This window comes from Terrapene carolina, unplaced genomic scaffold, assembly GCF_002925995.2.
Source record: "Terrapene carolina triunguis isolate 2854851 unplaced genomic scaffold, T_m_triunguis-2.0 Scaffold431, whole genome shotgun sequence".
NCBI classification, from domain to species: Eukaryota; Metazoa; Chordata; order Testudines; family Emydidae; genus Terrapene; species Terrapene triunguis.
In genome coordinates this window covers 802,030-824,224 of record NW_020664782.1, presented here as the reverse complement: position 1 = coordinate 824,224, position 22,195 = coordinate 802,030, and the positions used below count along the sequence as shown (strand labels likewise).

General features: G+C 46.2%; 1 protein-coding gene across 1 annotated transcript in view; it reads right to left on the bottom strand.

Annotated features, from left to right (window-relative positions):
• Positions 1–22,195, bottom strand: part of SEMA4F (ssemaphorin 4F) — a 101,944-nt gene that overhangs the window by 24,951 nt on the left and 54,798 nt on the right. Inside the window, exons 9-11 of the mRNA XM_024200482.3 lie at positions 21,790–22,012; positions 20,482–20,591; positions 16,582–16,739 (exon numbers count right to left, since the gene is read on the bottom strand). Coding sequence (XP_024056250.1) covers positions 16,582–16,739; positions 20,482–20,591; positions 21,790–22,012 — 491 coding nt within the window. The remainder of the gene's footprint in view (positions 1–16,581; positions 16,740–20,481; positions 20,592–21,789; positions 22,013–22,195) is intronic.

The window sequence follows — 22,195 nt, the reverse complement described above, 5'->3', positions numbered from 1 at the left end:
CCTTAATTTCAAACATCCACATTTCTAAGAAAAATAGTATACTAAATGAGAGGGGTAGCCATGTTAGTCTGGATCTGTAAAAAGCGACAAAGAGTCCTGTGGCACCTTATAGACTAACAGACGTATTGGAGCATAAGCTTTTGTGGGTGAATACCCACTTCGTCAGACATGTGGTGGAAATTTCCAGAGGCAGGTATAAATATGCAGGCAAGAATCAGTCTGGCGATAACGAGGTAAGTTCAATCAGGGAGGATGAGGCCCTCTTCTAGCAGTTGAGGTGTGAACACCAAGGGAGGAGAAACTGCTTTTGTAGTTGGCTAGTCATCACAGTCTTTGTTTAATCCTGAGCTGATGGTTTCAAATTTTCAAATGAACTGAAGTTCAGCAGTTTCTCTTTGGAGTCTGGTCCTGGAGTTTTTTTGCTGCAGGATGGCTACCTTTAAATCTGCTATTATGTGTCCAGGGAGGTTGAAGTGTTCTACAGGTTTTTGTATATTGCCATTACTAATATCTGACTTGTGTCCATTTATCCTTTTACGTAGGGATTGTCCAGTTTGGCTGATGTACATAGCAGAGGGGCATTGCTGGCACATGATGGCGTATATTACATTGGTGGACGTGCAGGTGAATGAACCAGTGATGATGTGGCTGATCTGGTTAGGTCCTGTGATGGTGTCGCTGGTGTAAATATGTGGGCAGAGTTGGCATCGAGGTTTGTTGCATGGATTGGTTCCTGAGTTAGAGTTACTATGGTGCGGTGTGTGGTTGCTGGTGAGAATATGCTTAAGGTTGGCGGGTTGTCGGTGGGTGAGGAATGGCCTGCCTCCCAAGGCCTGTGAAAGCGAGGGATCGTTGTCCAGGATGGGTTGTAGATCACTGATGATGCGTTGGAGAGGTTTTAGCTGAGGACTGTAGGTGATGGCCACTGGAGTTCTGTTGGTTTCTTTCTTGGGCTGGTCTTGCAGCAGGAGGCTTCTGGGTACATGTCTGGCTCTGCTGATTTGTTTCCTTATTTCCTTGTGTGGGTATCGTAGTTTTGAGAATGCTTGGTGAAGATCTTGGAGGTGTTGGTCTCTGTCTGAGGGGTTGGAGCAAATGCGGTTATACCTCAGCGCTTGGCTGTAGACGATGGATCGTGTGGTGTATCTGGAAGCTGGAGGCATGAAGGTAGGCATAGCGGTTGGTGGGTTTACGGTATAGGGTGGTGTTAACGTGACAGTCACTTATTTGTCCCGTGGTGTCTAGGAAGTGGACCTCCCGTGTAGATTGGTCCAGGCTGAGGTTGATGGTGGGGTGGAAGCTGTTGAAGTCGTGGTGGAATTCTTCCAGATTCTTCTTCCCATGGGTCCAGATGATGAAGATGTCATCAATGTAGCATAGGTAGAGAAGGGGCGTGAGTGGACAAGAGCTGAGGAAGCGTTGTTCCAGGTCAGCCATAAAAATGTTGGCATATTGTGGGGCCATGTGGATGCCCATAGCAGTGCCACTGGTCTGGAGGTATATATTGTCACCAAATTTGAAATAATTGTGCGTGAGAATAAAGTCACAGAGCTCAGTAACCAGTTGTGCTGTGGCATCATCAGGGATACTGTTCCTGACAGCTTGTATTCCATCTGTGTGTGGGATGTTTGTGCAGAGAGCCTCCACATCCATGGTGGCTAGGATGGTGTTTTCTGGAAGATCACCAAAGCATTGTAGTTTTCTCAGGAAATCAGTGGTGTCACGGAGATAGCTGGGAGTGCTGGTGGCGTAGGGTCTGAGTAAAGAGTCTACATATCCGGACAGTCCTTCAGTGAGAGTGCCAACTCCAGAGATGGAGTGTCCAAGATTTCCAGGTTTGTGGAGCTTGGGTAGTAGATAGAATAACCCCGGTCGGGGCTCTAAGGGTATGTTGATTTGTTCCTGTGTTAGTGTAGGGAGTGTTCTGAGTAGATGGTGCAGTTTCTTAGTATATTCCTCAGTGGGATCTGAGGAAAGTGGCCTGTAGAATTTGGTATTGGAGAGTTGTCTGGCAGCCTCCTTTTGGTAGTCAGACCTGTTCATGATGACAACAGCACCTCCTTTATCAGCCTCTTTAATTATAATGTCAGGGTTGTTTCTGAGGCTGTGAATGGCATTGCGTTCTGCACAACTTAGGTTATAAGGCAAGTGATGATGTTTTTCCAGAATTTCTGCCTGTGCATGTCGGCGGAAGCATTCTATGTATAGGTCCAGACTGTCATTTCGACCCTCAGGAGGAGTCCATATGGAGTTTTTCTTCTTGTGCTGTTGGTGGGGGGTCTCTGTATATCAATGCGCTGTTCAGTGTTATCTTGAAAGTATTCTTTGAGTCGGAGACAGCGAAAGTAGGCTTCCAGGTCACCGCAGAACTGTATCATGTTCGTGGGAGTGGTGGGGCAAAAAGAGAGTCCCCGAGATAGGACAGACTCTTCTGCCAGGTTGAGTGTGTAGCTGGATAAATTGACGATATTGCTGGGTGAGTTAGGGGTACCACTGTTGTGGCCCCATGTGGCAGGTAGGATTTTAGACAGCTTACGGTCCTTTTTCCTTTGTAGAGAGGTGAAGTGTGTAATGTAGATCTCCTGTCTTATTTTAGTAAAGTCCGTTTGTGTGGAAGGTTGGTTATTTATGAAAGTCTCCAGGTTGGAGAGCTCTTTTTTTTATGTTTTCCTGTTTGCTGTATAGGATGCTGATCAGGTGGTTCCTCCGTTTCTTTGATAGTGTATGGCATAATCTCTCACTGTGGTCTGTGCAGTATGTAGATAGCAATGGATTTTTCACCCTCCGTCCATTTGGTATGATGTCCATCCATTTGCATTTGGAAAGGAAGATGATATCTGTCTGTACTTCTGCAAGTTTACCTTAACCAAAAGGAGGCTGAGGGGGGATATGATTGCTCTCTTTAAATATATCAGAGGGATAAACACCAGGGAGGGAGAGGAATTATTTCAGCTCAGTACTAATGTGGACACAAGAACAAATGGATATAAACTGGCCGTCGGGAAGTTTAGGCTTGAAATTAGACGAAGGTTTCTAACCATCAGAGGGGTGAAGTTCTGGAACAGCCTTCCGAGGGAAACAGTGGGGGCAAAAGACCTCTCTGGCTTTAAGATTAAGCTTGATAAGTTTATGGAGGGGATGGTCTGATGGGATAACATGATTTTAGTCAATAGGTCGATAACGTGCCATCGCTGGTAATTAGTAACAATGGTCAATGATGGGATATTAAAAGTTACTACAGAGAACTTTTTTCCGGAGGGTCTGGCTGGAGAATCTTGCTCGCATGCTCGGGGTTCAGCTGATCGCCATATTTGGGGTCGGGAAGGAATTTTCCTCCAGGGTAGATTGGCAGAGGCCCTGGAGGTTTTTCGCCTTCCTCCGCAGCATGGGGCAGGGGTCGCTTGCTGGAGGATTCTCTGTGACTTGAAGTCTTTAAATCATGATTTGGGGACTTCAACAGCTGAGTCAAGGGAGAGAATTATTCCAGGAGTGGGTGTGTCAGCTTTTGTGGCCTGCATCATGCAGGAGGTCAGACTAGATGATCATAATGGTCCCTTCTGACCTTAAAGTCTATGAGTCTATAAGTTTCTTCATGAGGTTGATGGATTTCCACACTATATGGCTACATGCAGTGCCTTGCATGGTGTCAAGTATCAGAGGGTAGCCGTGTTAGTCTGGATCTGGAACCTTGGGGTTCACACCTCAACTGCTAGAAGAGGGCCTCATCCTCCCTGATTGAACTAACCTCGTTATCTCTAGACTGATTCTTGCCTCCATATTTATACCTGCCTCTGGAAATTTCCACCACATGCGTCTGACGAAGTGGGTATTCACTCACGAAAGCTTATGCTCCAATACGTCTGTTAGTCTATAAGGTGCCACAGGACTCTGTCACTTATCATAACACAGCTACTCAAACAGAAAATAGAACACATCACACTGGATTTTTTTTACAGTTTGCCAAATTTGACCGGACCCTGGATTCTAACAGGGATGGAAGTATTCAAATTCTAATAGCAGTCCCTAGATGGAACAAACCTCCTCTGAGAGTATTTTAAACTAACAGTATGGAGACCTTTGTAAATAATACATATGTGCAGCACTAGCCTAGTATTCATCTTATGACTGAGACAAGCTCTGAAATCAATCAGGTCTGTTGTTCTAAGAGCCATGGATGGGCTCTGTGAACGTTGTGCCACTGTCACGGTCAGTAGTGGAGAAAAAGGTTGGATTTGTTTGGTACAAACAGCAGTGGTGAATGAAGTAGTAGGCTCAAGGACACAGTCCGGGCCTTGGGATACTCCCGTTTCACAGTGCAAGGTAACCCCTGTCTGGGATACTTAGAAGGGTTTTGCCTACATATAACCAATACAGTCCAGATTAGAATTCATGCTTTCTGGCCGATGTGACGCCAGCATACTCACCGAGGTCATTACTTCCCGACAACATAAGTACTCTAACTAACCCCAATTACGACATTATACCTGGAGATATATGACTTAGTGGCATGCACAAAGGAAGCTTTGGTTCCCATAGCCAAACTTATTCGCCAATACATGCAGGATATAGGAAAGGTCTAAGAGCAGGTCACAGCACCTTGGTGGGCGATTCCAGAGGATATCACCCTGCATCCTGTAGTTAGAACACTCAGCTTGGTTCTTATGATTGTGCAAGCAGGAGCACTGATTGCCCTGATCGGAACGTGCTGTTGTCGGCGTTCCCAAATGAAAAGGGCAAAATTACAACAGCAGATTGGGAAAGGATCAGCTTTGGCCATTAATAAAGCGGTGGTAATGGAGGAAATTTAAAAATATATAATGATAGCATTAGCAATATACCTTTATTATTTCAGTTATCCTTATGTCATCCTTATATCTATGGACATTGTTATTCAATATGGCAATTATCTATTATAATATATCTATCCCATACACACTGATGCCAGGGGTCAATACAAAGACTACACCCTCCACTAAAGTTCCAGATCTAACATTCCCAGGCTCACTATATAGGACTAAGAACAATTGAAAAAAGGAAACTGTCCACAGGTTGTACAAGGGATTGGACATGAATCAATGAATGGGTAAAGGAAGATGTCCACCAAACAGCGTTTAGCCCACTGAGTCATTTTCAGTTCACACATTATGAAGGAGGTGGTGTTGCACAGCACGTCAAGAATGTATGCACTTGCTTTGAGATCCAAGAGGAAGTGAGTAGCAGATCTACTGAGAGTCTCTAGGTGAGGAGAAAAAGGGAAAAGAATAGTAGCAATGTTATGGTGGGGGTCTATTACGGATCACAAAATCAAGATGAGGAAGTGGATGAGGCATTCTACAAGTAGGTAACAAGATTAGCTAACACACATGAGCTAGTATTAATGGGGGATTTCAACTTCCCCGATATCTGGGAAGACTATTACAGCAAAACATAATATGTCCTGCAAGTTCTTAGCATGTGTAGGGGACAGCTTTCTGATTCAGAAAGGTGAGGAAACAACTGGGGGGTCATCCATTTTGGATCTGATTTTGACCAACAGGAAGTGATCATGATCTGATAGAATTCAAGATCCTAAGGAAAGGAGGACATGAGAACAGCAAAACAAGGACAGTGGACCTCAGAAAGGCCATCAATCAACTCAGAGAAATAGTAGGTAAGGTCCCAAGGAAAGAGCAGTTAGGAAGAAAAGGAGTTGAAGGGGGTTGGCAGTTTCCAAAAGATTTAATACTAGAGGCTAAACATCAAGCTATTCCGATACAGAGGAAAGATAAGAGCTACAGGAGGCCAATGTGGCTGCACAACTTTTTTTTAGCTATCTAAAAATCAAAAGGGATACATACAGGAAATGGAAGGAGGGGCCTGTCACCAAAGTAGTATACACGGGAATAGCGCAAGTTGTAGGGACAAAATCAGGAAAGCCAAGGCAAAGAATGAGTTACAGCTGGCAAGGAATGTTATAGACAACAAGAGGAGGTTCTTCAAATACGTCAGACAAAAAAGAAAGATCAGGGATGGTGTGGGTCCGTGCTGCTTAATGGAGGTGGTGAGCTGGTAACCAAAGACGATAAGAAGGCAGAGCTGCTCAATGCCTATTTTGCTTCAGTCATTTCACAAGAAATAACGTGACCCGACGACTAGTGAAGTTACTATAGACAGTGAAGGGGAAGGGATGCAGATCGGGATAATTAAAGAACACATCAGAGATCTTCTGACCAATTTGAATGAATTCAAGTCAGTGGGGCTTGATGCTATTCACCCCAGGGTACTGAAGGAATTAGCTGAAGAAATCTCGGAGCCACTGGCAAGAATATTTGCAAACTCATGGATAACAGGAGAGGTCCCGGAAGACTGGAAAAAGGCTACGGTAGTGCCCATCTTTAAAAAGGGGGAAACGGAGGAGCCAGGGAACTATGACCAGTCAGCCTGACCTCGATACCTGGGAAGCTACGAGAGCAATGTATAAAACATTCAATTTGTGACTATCTGGAGGATGAAGGGGTGATCACTAGCACCCAGCATAGATTTACTAAGAACAAATCATGCCAAACCAACTTGATATCCTTCTTTGACAGGGTAACTGGTTTGGTGGATAGGGGGAATGCGGTGGACATAATATACTTGGACTTCAGCAAGGCTTTTGACATAATCCCACATGACATTCTGATAGGTATGATAGAGAAATGCGGGCTCGGCAGAACTACCATCAAGTGGACACATAATGGTTAAACAACCACAAACAAAGAGTAACTATTAATGGAATGATGTCAGTTTGGAAGGAGGTCTCAAGTGGGGTTCCACAGAGATCTGTTCTAGTTCCAGTGTTGTTTAGCATATTTATTAATGACCTAGTTGTAGGAATAGAGAGCATACTGATCAAGTTTGTAGATGACACAAAGTTAGGTGGGCTGGCCAACACTTTGGAGGAGAAAGCTAAAATTCAGAGGCATCTTTATAAATTGGAGAACTGCGCTATAGACAACAAAAGGAAATTCAACAAAGACAAATGTAAGGTGCTATACTTAGGGAAGACAAACCAAATGCACAAATAACTGGCTTGGCAGGAGAACTGCTGAAAAGGATCTGGGAGTTGTGGTGGATCACAACCTCAACATGAGTCTGCAGCTATGCTTTTGCAACAAAACAAAAAAAAAAAGCAAATGCAATTTTGGGTTGCATTAACAGAGGCCTAGTATGCAAGTCACAGGATGTGATAGTACTGCTCTACTCGGCACTGGTTAGGCCTCAGCTGGAGTACTGTGTCCAATTTCAGTCATTAATGTATAGAAAGGATGTAGAGAAGCTGGAAAGGATCCAGAGGTGAGTGACAAAGATGATCAAAAGGATGGACTGCAAGCCATATGAGCAAAGGCTGAAGGAATTGGCTATGTTTGGTTTGGAAAAGAGGAAATTAAGGGGGGACATGATAGCAGTTTTCAAATTCCTGAAAGGCTGCCATAAAAAAGATGGAGAAAAGTTGTTCTTTTTGCCACAGAGAGCAGGACAAGAGACGATGGGTTCAAAGAATAGCATAGCAGAATTAGATTAAATCTCAGGAAAAACTTCCTAACTAAGAACTGTAGGACAACGGAACAGACTACCTTGGGAAGCTCCTTCACTGGAGGTTTTCAAAAGGAGGCTGGATAGCGATCTGTCTTGGATGATTTAGATACAACAAATCCTGCTTCTTGGCAGGAGGTTAGAGTAGATGGCCCTTGTGGTCCCTTCTAACCCTATGATTTTATGATGATTTTTTTCAGGATGATTGGTAAAGATCCTCCCCACAAAGACAAAAAGGAGGGGAATATAGGCCTTGCTGGAGCCCTAGGCATAACTAATAGTGTGAACCAAAGGCTGTAAACCACAGCAGGCCTGGCCTTGGCAAAATAGCACACACCAGGTATTGGCTAACCAAGTAAGCACCCTCCTGACCTGAGAAGATGGTACAGAAACACCCAGAGTTCTCAAGTAACTGCGTAAACACATTCCTAGGAGATGGTACAGGGACACACAGGCCTCTCATGAGATAAGGAGGGACAGACGGAATAATTGATGAGGATGTTTTGTTCGAACTAGCAGGTACAAGGTACAGGATAACAACAAAGCATATGGAGTGCGATACATAACCTGTTTGTATCAATGTATAAAAAGTCCTAGAAGGGGCATCTTTGTACTGGTCTAGGGGACAGCATATACCTTGTTGCATGCATACATATGTTAGTGCACCTGTAATGGGACACTAGTACTGTACTTTGTCAACAATAAACATGCCCGAGTGCCTTTGACACTGAATCGAGCCTGTGGTTTTTCTTTATGAACAACATCGAGGTCTGCTGAATCAATACGCTGCACTTTCTGCTCGTGCAGCTAACACCAGAGCTCGAAGAACAGCAGCACTTAGCAGCATGAACAACTTCAGGAATGGTCTAGGTTTACTTGGTCCTGCCTCAGTGCAAGAGGCTGGAGTAGATGACCTCGAGGTCTCATCCAGTCCTATGTCTCTGAGTTTTCTGAACCACCTCTGCTTGTATGTCAAGTGCCGAGGTCACACTTCACATGAGGTCCTGCAAGGTCTTATACACACTGAGGAATAGAAGAGGATGATTTGGGCACTACCACTTTATCAGGTGAGAAAGATGAGAAATGAATGAGTATCTTGCAGGTCCTCATTCAAAGAATCCAGGCTGGTGCCTGCTCCGTCACTGGAGGTGGGACAGGGGCCTTCCAGGATCGTGGTGGAGTTGGAGACCTGGGCTTGGAATGGGAATCTGAAACCCATCTGGTGGCTTGAGGAATGCTAGGGGGGTAGCTAAGGGTGCTGGGGCCAACCTGGGTCCCCAAGGAGAAAAGTCTTTTGCCATGGATCTGAGGGAATACAGGACAGTCCTGCTGAGGAGTCATCCAGGAGTGACCCAAGAAGAGAACTCAGATCTGAAACCTGGATGGAGAAGCTTCCCTGCAGCCCTGAGATTAAGGGGAATTAAAAATGTCGTCTCTGGTGGATGTGGCATGGTTCCATCGCAATGCTAGGTAGCCTGGACAGCACAGGTGGTGCCGCTGGTGATCAGTGCCAAGAGCACAACCTGTTGCAGGAGGGGATAGACCAGTACTGACAAGCAAAACAGTATGACTGTACTGATAGCAGGATGCCACTGTCACTGTACATGCTGAAGTTGAAGATGCTGGCGCTGGGGTTATCAGCGCCAGAGCCATCAGCACCACAGTTGTAGATAGTATGGTGAGTGCCAGCCTCAAAGTTGGCACCATAGCCAACACCACAAGTTGAATGCATTTGTATAGGAAGTACCAGAGAGCAGCACTCCAGGGCTCTTCCTCTAATCTCAGTACCAGAAGGCTTATGAGAGGCCTCATCAGTGGAAATACAACGGCCGGAATCCCCATGAGAGGCTGAGGTGCACTTCTTGGGTCCTGACACAGTCTTTACTTTGACAGCGGGAAGTTTTCATGTCCTTGAAGGGTGGCCTTAGGGAAGGAGAGTGATGCCTCTTTTCTCTGTGGGCCTTCGGGGGTTTTTGCCTTTCTGAGAGTAAGGCTACGTCTACGCTATCGCCAGATCAATGTTCCGGTAATCGATGCACCGGAGGTCGATTTAGTGGGTCTAATGAAGACCCGCAAAGTCGACGACAGAGCGCTCTGTGGTTGACCCCGGTATTCTACCGGGAACGAGAAGTGTAAGATAAGTGTAGTGCAGTGTAGACACCGCAGTAAGTTGACCTAAGCTACATTGACTCCAGCTACGTTATTCACATAGCTGGAATTGTGTAACGTAAGTCGACTTACCGCGGTAGTGTAGACATAGCCTCAGAAGCGGAAGAAGGAGCAGCCGGAGCAAATCTGTAGGAGGAGTAATCAGCTTGCTCAGGTCCACAATGGTCTGGATCTGAGATTGGATGCATAGATTTTTCCACAAGGTACTCCCTCAGATGAGGCTCATGGTATTTCGACTTTCTCCTAGTAGAAGAGTTGCAAATGCTGCTCTTGTCTCTTACATATCCAAATGAAGCAATGAGCGCATAACTGCCTCATGTGATAGAGAGAATTCTTTTCTCCATAGTAATGTGGTACTGGAGCACCACCTCCACAAACAAAGAAAAGCTTTCTCACCCAGGAACAGATAAAGGAAACAAACACTATCCATTTACTCTAAGCCTAAACACTCAACTATTTACACATGAAGAGTAATGAGAACCTAGGTGGAAAAGTGAGCTTGAGGCTCACAAGGAGCTCCAACTTATAGCCACAGGCGGTGAGAAGAACTGAGAAGGGTCAGGACAGCCCAGCCCTTTATGCCCTTGTTGGAGGCATGGGGACACTCAGGGGACATATGGCACCCCAACAAGTACTGCTGACTAAAATTATTTGGCTCAAGTACCTTGGGCATGCACACACCGGAGGTGGATCGATACATACACAATCACTCGAAGCAGACCAATAATATATAATAGTAGCCTGAGACCTATGTATGACATTCGTGCTTTTGGCAGATGAGTTTCTGGTCTTGATCAAAGGGAGAATGTCTTGCAGGCAAGACAAATAGCTTTCAACTCCAGAACACTAACATGGAGCTTTCACCTTCTACAGAGTATATGAACCTTAAAAAGGTTGGATAACAAGATGAACCGTTCTACCATTCCAGTCACCATCTGCAAATATTACTGTAGATGGTCAGGGAGGAGAGAAAGAAATTCCCTTAGGAGCATGTGTTATCTTCACTTTCTGCATCTTGCATGACCTGAGACACAAGTAGCTTGGGAGTAAATAGCATCAATAAAGTATGATTCCTTTGCAATCAGTCGTATGGAGGCTGAATAAAGGTAAAACCCAGTTACACTAGTAAGGAACCTGCCTGTTGACCAAAAGAATCCGTATACAGACATGGACACACTGATGTCTGAGATAGATAGCAGTATTCTCTCCCCATCTCATTTTTTTTGAACTGCTTTAAAAGGAAAGCATCCAATGGATACATATAGCTAGTTGGACCGATATAAAAGCTGGAGTTTGTCCCATGATAAAAGGTTATAAAATGCAAATGTTACTTTATAGGTGTGACATTAGGTAGCGATTTTCCTGTGCTGGGACCAAGGAACAGCACTCCACACCAACAATTCTGAGCAATTGGAGTTCTTAATTTCAGTGGTAATCCTAGCTTTAGAAGTTAAGTGCTTTCTCACTGGGTATTGTAGCTTCCTGAGTTCTCAGGTTAGGCTAAATTCAAAATTATTTGAGAATTATCTCTCTCCTGCCATCCATCTCCACCCTCTGACAAACAGAGGCTAGGGACACTGTTCCTTACCCATCCTGGCTAATAGCCATTAATGGACTTAACCTCCATGAATTTATCTCGTTCTTTTTTAAACCCTGCTATAGTCCTAGCCTTCACAACCTCCTCTGGCAAGGAGTTCCACAGGTTGACACTGCATTGTGTGAAGAAATACTTCCTTTTATTTGTTTTAAACCTGCTGCCCATTAATTTCGTTTGGTGGCCCCTAGTTCTTATATTATGGGAACAAGTAAATAACTTTTTCTTACTCACTTTCTCCAGACCACTCATGATTTTATATACCTCTATCATATCCCCCCTTAGTCTCCTCTTTTCCAAGCTGAAAAGTCCTAGCTTCTTTAATCTCTCCTCATATGGGACCCGTTCCAAAGCCCTAATCATTTTAGTTGCCCTTCTGTGAACCTTTTCTAATGCCAGTGTATTTTTGTTGAGATGAGGAAACCACATCTGTACGCAGTATTCAAGATGTGGGCGTACCATGGATTTATATAAGGGCAATAAGATATTCTCCATCTTATCCCTCCATGGGGGGAGGGATAGCTCAGTGGTTTGAACATTGGCCTGCTAAACCCAGGGTTGTGAGTTCAATCCTTGAGGGGGACCATTTAGGGATCTGGGGCAAAAATCTGTATGGGGATTGATCCTGCTTTGAGCAGGGGGTTGGACTAGATGACCTCCTGAGGTCCCTTCCAACCCTGATATTCTATGATTCTCTATCCCTTTTTTAATGATTTGATGATGATCGCCACTGAATAGGTTGCAGGACTAAAGCGTAAGGGTACAGGCACCAGAAAACACAATCTGATTAGAACAGCGAACTTTGGTGTTAAGGCAGAGTGGCTCCAGGCATGGCTGCCAAAATGTATTTATTTACTTGTGGTTCCTGGGGACCCAGGGGATATCACAGAAAGAACGAGTGATCCTGCACTGGCAGATGTTAGTGGTACAGATTCTAAGAAAGCTCTTTATGAGTGAACTTCAGAAATAGAGCACAAATGCCAGTGTTTGGACCCTAAATGTCTTAAGGCAATCAGAGCTTTGGCATTAACCTTAGTTTAGAAGTCTTAACCAACAACTGGTGGTACACTGTATTAGAGTCAGTATGTTCCGGGGCCATGTTAGTCTGGCTTGAGGGTGGGTTTCCAAAGGTTTCAGTGCCAAGGACGTTTCAGCACTCAAGAATAGGGTTAGAGAATCCAGGGAAAGGTTTCTGAGCTCACCTAGGGAGGTGGTGGAGTCTCCTTCCTTGGAGGTTTTTAAGGCCCGGCTTGACAAAGCCCTGGCTGGGATGATTTAGTTGGGAATTGGTCCTGCTTTGAGCAGGGGGTTGGACTAGATGACCTCCTGAGGTCCCTTCCAACCCCGATATTCTATGATTCTATGATTCCAGATACTCGTCAGAACTTTTGTAGCTCTACTGATTTCCTCTGGAGGGACTCCCACAAAATCATCTTAGAGCTTCATCTGATGATCCCTGCAGACTCTGGGAGTAAGCCATCAAAAGACAGCATCCCTCAGTAGTATTTAAAAGGAGACCAGGATAGTAGGCCCAGATTTTTTTTAGGGGCACTAACAGCAGTCCCTAGGCAATCAGGGAACTATTTTATTTTTCTTATAGGTGGCAACAGTCAATGCTGCCAGATTCTCTGACCCAAACAATGTAGATATGTTTGGGGGCCTATAAGCCACTTATGCTAGACCTAAAGCATCAAAATATGTGATTCTCCTGAATCTGTGACAAATCAGGAAACCTTGGTGACACGGATATAGGGAATAAGACTCCTTTAGCAACTGGTACTTCATAGACAGCGAATCATGCTGACATCAGATCCAGTTATACTGAGCAAATATGGGAATTTGAGTATTGTTTATATTGGGCACCAAACTGCTTTGTCAAGTGGTTTACCCAAGTTATTGGTGCTGAATCTTCCTACTGACCTATGTTGGCTCATATAGATTCTATAGACCACAGAGTTGGGTACAGTACGCTTCAACTAAAGTCCACCTTAGTGCTGTTTATACTGCTCCCGAGCCACTTGAAGCAAGAGTCACAGTTTATTGTGCCAAGTTCTCAGCAATAGGCCCATGCACCAAGAAGGACCAAAAGACCTAACACTCTTTTATATTGGTGCTGGACTCCTTTAGACTAGTGGTACCCTAGCTAACGGGGTCAAAACCTTAGATGACCCAGATTGTTGTGGGAACATTAATGCCATATGTAATAGGCACTGGAACACTTCCATCAAGTGGTTCACCGGGGTTCATGATGCTGGATCACAGGCAGTGAACTCAGTTGACTTGGATGGATCTGGGGATGGTGCCAGGATGTTGAGGACAAACTAGATCAACCCAGAGGGACTTGAGAACTGTGACACTGAACTGATGGCACCAGAGACCCAGGGATCTAAGCTATCAGTGGTGCCGGGACCTCAGTGCTGAATAGAGCAACCCACTGCATCAGTGTTGTGCTGGGACCTTGGCAACATATAGGTTGACCTGGAGGAATCTAGAAACCTTGGTGCTGCATTGACAGTTCTGGAACTCTGGAATGAACAGGTTAACCTGGACACATTCAGGGATCTTGGTGCCAAATGGCACCAGGCCCTCAGCACCAGGCTCACCTGGATAAGACCAGGGAGAGGGATACTGCTTAAGCTGAGTGTCATAGATCTATACAGGGTTTGTTGTATCCTGGCCTTCCTTCAGTCCCTTTTGGAAACACCCTAACCCTTAGTATTCACCAGGCACTGGGCTTAACTTTTTACAAGGGTGAGCCATGCAGCCCCATGGCTCCAAAACTGCACCTTCGGCCTCCAACAGCCCGATTCTCACTGTGCACTCTTACATGGAGTTCAGAAGCCTTTAAGCTTCTGCATCTTCAAGAAGCAAAGCAACCAGTGAGTATTTACAGTGACACGGGGCAGCCTTTTCAAAACAGGAGCATTTATTAGTCAACTGAAACACAACATCTGAGATTACTTAGGCTAGCATGGAAAAGTCAACTTAAGACAGAGTTACTACTGGCAAAAGCAACTGCCTTATTACTCCATGCCTTCCTGGAATCCACCTTGTCTTTGTCTATGGCCCTCTGTCTCCTTGTGTGTCTATCTGACCAGTTCTTCACACAGTCATTTGAAACCTCCTGCCACTATTCCAAGTTGCAGCCCTGCTGTTTCCACCTCTTCCTTGGCTGTCAGGTGCTCCCCTTGTCTCCATTCATATACTGAGATTCCTTGATAGTTCCTTCATCTATGCTTGCCTCCACCACCTAGCTCTTATTCTCTTTGTCCCAGAGGAGAATTTTATCTCCTTCAGCCCCAGTGGGCAACAGCACAAAATGAGTGGATAAACTGAGTCACACATTGCTCATAAAAATATTACAATTCCCACCTTCTCCACACTGAGCACAGAGTCACTTAAGGCTAGCAGATGTCAAAAGTAGTTGCTAGACTTACACACTGCCAATTGGGCTTGAGGAACCTCCTTCATCAGTAGGGGGCTTTGAGACAGCCCACCGGTGCCTGGTGCTCATTTCAAACTGAAGAAATTTCCACTGTTACTCTATCTAAAATGGAAATGGCCCCCAAAGGCAGAATCAAAAGTGACAAGGGAAAAGTTGAGGACACTGCATGTGAGCTAAGCCTGCTGCACCTTTGGTGATTAAAAATGAATTGGAGAGTGGCTGGGGACACTCCTCTAACGCCCCAGTATAAATGATAAATAATGGAGATATCCTATCTCCTAGAACTGGAAGGGACCTTGAAAGGTCATCGAGTCCAGCCCCCTGCCTTCACTAGCAGGACCAAGTAGTGATTTTGCCCCAGATCCCTAAGTGGCCCCCTCAAGGCTTGAACTCACAACCCTGGGTTTAGCAGGCCAATGCTCAAACTGAGCTATCCCTCCCTCCCTCCATGGGGGAAGAGATAAGAGGCCCCAATGGACACTGCTTATTAGAAAAATTCTGCAGCTTGATGGCAGGGCTGCTATATACCATAAGTGTGAATATGCAGAGGCCACTTAAAGAAGAACTGTAATATTATATGATTTAACATCCCTAGAACACCTTTAAAAAAAACGAGGCTCCATGCATCTGAAGAAGTGAGTTTTTTACCCACGAAAGCTTATGCACAAATAAATCTGTTAGTCTTTAAGGTGCCACCGGACTCCTCGTTGTTTTTGTGGATACAGACTAACACAGCTACCCCTCTGATACAGGACACCTTTAAAGTCCCTTCTAATTTATACAACACAGGATACATCTGAACTAGTCCTTCGATAAGGTGACGAGGAGAGGTACACGGGGTGCGGTCAGGCCAATTTGTATTCCATTATTGTAAGTCTGCTGGACACCTCCAGCCCAGACAAGGAAATACCGAAGATGCCTATTCTTCTACCAGCCAGATTTCCTTTTCCTAGTTAATAAACCTTCAGTTAGTTTAATATAGGATTGGCTACAAGTGTTGTCTTTGGTAAGAGATCTAAGGTGCAATTGGATCTAAGGTACAACTGGGGTAAGTGACTGGGAGTAACCTGAATATCGCTGTGATTTTTGGTGTAACAGACCATCTATCACAAAGGCATGCTTTGTTGCAAGACAGATGGAGTGCCCAAGGGGGCTGTCTGACTCCACGTTAAGTCTGTTATAAGTGCTTGAGGAATTCACACTTGATTGTTAGTTGGTGAACTCTAATTATAGATCACTCTACCAGTTTGCAGTTTGTGTCCTGGTTTGTAACAGTCTGCCCTGCGGTTGGCACCCACATTCATTAGCCACTTCAGACTGACAGTCAGTTTTGGCTCTATTCATGTAGGCAGATAGGGCTTTGATTAAGGAGAGAGTACAGACCTTACAGATCCTTTCAGGTTCCATGCATTGTGATGGTGTGGAAGAAAGAATTTAGAGGGCTATGGGAGAAGTAGACAAATAGGGTATCTAGGCTGGTATCACTGGCAGAGTGAAGGGGGTGGAGTGAAGGTGGGAAGCAGCATTCTGGACAAGTTGGCATTAGAAGGGCTGGAGCTCAGGGAGGTCAGAGGGCAGGAAGCTGAAATGGCCCTGGACAGAGGAGATGGGACCCACGATGGGGATCTTAAAGTCGCAGGTGTTGCAAATGGCAATGTTGCAGAGGTGGGGACAGGCGATTTGCAGAGGTCAGATTTCAGGGAAAAGATGTCACCATCCAGGCTATAGGCAATCAGCGGCGGCAGCAATCCCTCAAGGTCGAGGTTTTATTTTTCATGGGTCCTTTGGTGACAATAGGAAATGGAGGCAAGTCACTTACCCGCTTTGTCCCTGGTGGCGTATACAAGCACCCAGCTCTCTGCTCCAGGCACAAGAGGGGTCTCTGCCCAGGACACACTCGATGCAGCTCTTGTATCGCTCACAGTCTGTTGTGTTGACCTGAGTCACTTCAGTAGAGGACCCTACATACAACCAGCTCTACAAAGGTAGCGAGAGAGAACAGAAGGTGAAAACCAACATTTGCAAAGTTTGGCTATGTACAAAGAGTATCTTGGGCACAATAGATGGGCTGAGGTGGGAACTGAGCACCCAGATTTTCAAAGTCGGGGGTTGTTTGTGCCCAAGTTGCCCAATGAGCACTCCAAGGGAGGACAACAGGGCAAAGTCTAAGTGATAGGTACTATCACCCTCCCGTAACAAGGTCCTCACAGAGATGCAGGCTCATCCCTGAAGCCATCCAGCACCTCATGACTTTAAAGGGGAGCAGGAGAGAGGCTCCTCTACATCCTAGACAGGGTCAGCACAGCATTCTTCTTTGCCTCTGGGTCCTCTGAGGGATGTGACTGGCATCAGCAAGTTTGCTGCCTCTTTGCCTAGGGGGCTTTGAAATGATGTGACCTGCAGAGTGTGATGCTCTGTACCCCAGGGGAACACCCAGCACTCCCATGTTAATCCTTATTATATGATTGTGTGGTATCCAATGCAAAGTTTGTCATGCCGGGTGTCTTCGGAAGGTTCATGATGCACTGAGCATTGTTGTTACAGTAATGTTATAGGTTGTAATTTCATGTATATAGTTATGAGGCTGAAAATGTGTCCTCATGGCTTAAAACAAGCCCAGGCAAAACTCTACAGGAGCAGAGAGGCAGTTCACACCTCATCAGGGCATGTATGGGACAAACCCAGCCCAGCCTCACAGGAACAAAGGACACTGGCCTAGGCAGCAACAAAGGATCTGTTGGACTCTCAAGCGAGTCACCCCCCTTCCCTTGGTCAGTTTGGGACTGCGATGAGGTAATGCTCACCTGACTCTGAAGGGGGGGGCAAAGCCAAGAGGGAAGAAAGGACATGATAAAAGGGAGAGATGTTTGCCATGCTCTACCACCACCAAGCGACTGAAGCGCTGATCAAAGAGGAGAGCCTGGTTGAAGGGCAACCAGCCAGCCTGTGGTTAGACGCATCTAAGTTTGTAAGGGCACTGAAAGTGTTAAGATCAGCTTAGAATGTGTTTTGCTTTTATTTCATTTGACCAAATCTGACTTCTTGTGCTTTGACTTAGAATCACTTAAAATCTATCTTTTGTAGTTAATGAATGTGTTTGTTTATTCTACCTGAAGCAGTGCATTTGGTTTGAAGCATGTCAGAAACTCCCCTTGGACACTGCAAGATGGAGGTTCCTAGGGTTGTGTCTGGGACCGGAGATATTGGTTAGCTGCACAATCCACAATCGATTGCACAATCCAAGCAGCGGCTGGCCAAAAGTGCTCACTCATGTAGCTGGGAGCAGCTTACATGCTAGAGGCTGTACGGGAATAACCCAGGAGTGGAGGTTTTCACAGCAGAGCAGGGTAAGGCTGGCTCCCAGAGTCAAGGATTGGAGTGACCTAGCAGATCACCGGTCCAGATAACACCAGGGGAACATCACAGTGGCGCAGCAAGCAGGGTGTATGTACGGCTTGTTATGTCACACAGGGTACGTGAACTTCTAGATCAGGTGGGATTTTCCGTCAGTGGGGGGAACTGCACTGTCCTCCTCAGGGGTCCAAGGACAGAACATAGGACACTTCCCTACTCCATGAATACAATGGATGGATGTGACATGCAGAGGTTGATAACTTCTCTAATAACCAAATACTCAGGCTGCTCTATGTAACAAATAAAGGGCAAGTTTCCTTCGACATGGTCCAGGGGCCAGAAGATGAAGCTAGATAAACTCAGAGTAGAAATAAGGGGCAAATATTTTGTTTAACAGTAAGGGGAATTAACCACTGGAACAACTGACTGAGGGATGTGGTGCATTCTCCATCACTTGGAGTCTTCAGATCAAGGCCTGGCTCTCCACAGGATCTACTCTAGCTCAGACAGAAATTATGAGCTGGATGCAGGAATTACTGGGTGAGGTTTTCTGGCCAGTGCTACACAGGAGGTCAGATTACATGAGCAGAGATCCCTTCTGCCCTTGAAATCTGTACATCTGGGAATCACTTACACCCCAGTGACCAGTTCCCTCCCCACCCCATTGATTTCTGAGGCTTTTCTATCATTTGACGGGCTGGTGCAGTCATTATGCCATCCCCGTCAACACCATGCACCCCTTGCTGAAGTATCTTGAGCAGCCTTGGTGGCAGAGTGCAATGGGGAAGCAGTGACGTTTAGAAACAGGGAGTACAGCATCACAGCATCAAGGTCCCCTAAGGCCGAGGCACCAGGCGCTCAGTGCTGATAGTAGATTTTCAAAGACCAAGCACTGCCCACATTGTGCTTTGAAAAATCTCCATGCAGTCTGAGAGACTAAATCTGGGCCCCTAGAAGGGTCCCTTTGACAATCATGCATGCAGGCTCTATAATCCCATGAGCCTCTGGGTGCCTCTCCTGCATAGATCTTTGCATTCCTCCCACTTTGTGCAGTTTCCTATCACCTCCTTCACAAATCAGGCAGGGATCAGCCAATGGGACACTCCTCCTCTCTGGTGTGAGGAGGAGTGCAATACAACAAGTGGAAGATATAGCCAGCCACTTGAACAACATTTTGAGTGGGAGTTGTCTCTCTAGGGATGGGTGAAGGGGGAAGTGAGACTGATGCGAAAGCTGTGAGTCAGCAAACTGCACAATGAATAGGAAGACATCCTCAAACAGGAACTCCCAAGGGAGAGACAGCAGAGCCACCTCAATGCTAGCACCTCCACCAGACTATGGCATGCTGCACTGCAGCAGCAAGAAAGGAGCTGGATGGGGTCACAGCCACATCTCTTGAACTAAAGATTTGGATTCACAAAGGAGCACGTGCCCAGCCCAATAGAAACTGCTCTTCTAAGAGCTCCAGTTCAGTGCCAAGCATGGATCCATCCATATGGTAACTCTCAGAATAGCAATCTATGACCCAGATACAGAGAACTGAACAGTCTCCTGACAATGAGGTGAAAAGATTAAGGGTGTGATCATTAGGGCAGAGAAGTCTAATGTATTGTGGGTAATGTCCACTCTCAGCTGAACAAAACGCTCCCTGTGAGTGAATGGAGACTAGAGGAAGAGCCTGTATACCTGCAAGGACCTGAGAAAGGAACTGCAGACAGGGCCAATGCAGCTGACCTGTCTCCCCACCTCACACTGAGTCTGGGATCAGGAAGTTGGCCCAAGGTACCTGAGAAACTCTTTCCCTGCCCTGGACGACACCATGACACCTATATACCGCTGGAGCCGCCAGCCACAAAGGGAAGGCCCATGAGCGTAAGGATAGCACTTTTGTGGCCAGTAGGCCACAGCTGCGGAAGTCACTCCCAGCACAAATCTCAGTGCTGCCAGGACCACATATTAAACTCACGTGACCACTGTTCATACAGCAACCAGCCGACAGGGGCAAGGGGAAGAGAAACAAGATTCCATGGAACTTTTAATATATAACCTGTAAGATGTACAGTTGCCATGGTGCTGAGCACAGTATAAGCACTCAGGCAGATAACCAGGGGTGTCTGGGTAAGGGAGGAATCTATTACCCTCACCAACAGGGAGCAATGGAACCCAGTAAACCTCATTTACCAGTGAATCAGGGATAAGGAAGGCTGGGGCCAGGCAGCCACTTTTTGGATTTGATCCACCAGACCCACATTTTCCCACCCTGTACGTGTCAGTTTCCTTTTCAAATACCACGTGTACATCAGTTCTTGGAACATGCCAGCCTAGCCAGTGCTAGCTCCAGGCACCCAGGGGCTTGTTCCCTCACCTGGTAGAGCTGCAGGTTCTGAATTGGCTGGGGCTCTGGGAACAGTGTCAGATCCTCAATAATGACAGCTTTTTGGGCAATCTTCACTGCTTTGTGCAAATGTCCATCCTCTGCAAAGAGAAGGCCAGAGCAGGGGAAGAGATTAGATCAGCACCACCATCTGGTGCCACAGCAGCAGAAACAAGCTCCACAACTGTCCCTTCCCAAAAGGGCCTCAGCTCCCATGCCAGGGGGTGGCCATTCTTGCTCTCACCTCAGATAGCTGACCCCCAGCCTGCATCTCAAGCCCTCCCTGACACCTCCTCTCTCCATCACTGCGGACAACATCAGCATCTGCCTGCCACTCAGTCCCGTAACGCAGAGGTCACCTTTGACTCTGGATGTGAGGACCTAGAGAGAGGTCATACCATGTCTATGTCTTGCAGATTCTTTCTATATAATGTCTCTAACATATGGGCTCTCCTGCCCACCCACACGGCTAAAATTCTCATCTGGGCTCTGGTTCTCGCACGTCTCCATTACTGAACATCCTTCTCCCTGGCCTCGACAAATGTAGTCTTGCCCAACGTACACCATTCAGAATGCTGCTGCAAATATTGTTTTCCTAGCCCATTGCTTTGACCATGCCAGCCCCTCCCCACATACCTCCACTGGTTCCCCCTTTTCTGTCACTTCAGACATATGCCCTTGTTTTTGCTTTCAAGGCCCTTTGCAACCTATTCCCACCCTACCTATCAGCTCTCATTAACTACTGAAATGCTGACTCCTGCCCCGAGTCAGACCATCATGCCAGCTTCCATCACCCACTTGTTACATTTTCAAACAAACATTTTGTGCTTTCTCCCCTCCTGCCCCCCCCACTTGGGAGATGATCCCAGTAAACAGCCCCCAAACTAACTCATTATCCTCCTTCAAAACCCTCCTTTGCTGTGAAGTCTAGAAAAAAATTGACAATGGTGCTAGTGTGCTGAGCCCACTTCCTACCATGCTGACCAATATTGTCTCTGTTTCTTGGTACTCCCCCCTCAGTCTGTCTGTATCCATCTCTTGTGTTATTCTTAGACTGTAAGCTCCTTGGGGCAGGGACTTTTGTTTGTTCTGCATTTGTACAGTGCCTAGCACTATGGGGTCCAGGTCCATGACTGGGCTCCCAAGAGCTACAATACAAATAATAAATCATCTCTCCACTCCACGTGGCTGCTCCCAGGTGACTGCACCTGATTTACAGCCATACCCTCCCAACCTGTGCCCATTCTTTCCCTGTGCCTGTCCATTCCTGTCCCCACCCAGTGCTGCCATCTCCCTCACCGGTCCCCAAGTACAGCACATCATATTCCTGCCCAGAGACGCTTCTGACACGATGTACTGCAATTCTGAGGTACTGTGTGTCCAGCTTGACCAGCACGGGTCCCATTTCCAGCGGGTGAACAACCTGGTCCATGAGAGGATGATCTCGGACAAATGTCAGAACACGGTCAGGCAGCGCCAGCGAGGAGCCAAAGCCAGCCAGCTTCATGCTCTTGGTAATGCACTGTGGGTAAAAAACAGGAAGACATGTTCAAATGACCTGGGCAGCAGAACACCTGGACTGGATGTTGTCTCCTAGTCAGAAACTGGTAATTCCACTCCTTCAGCACCCTCACGATCTTCTGAATACGAAGTATTCATAGATTCATAGATTCTAGGACTGGAAGGGACCTCGAGAGGTCATCGA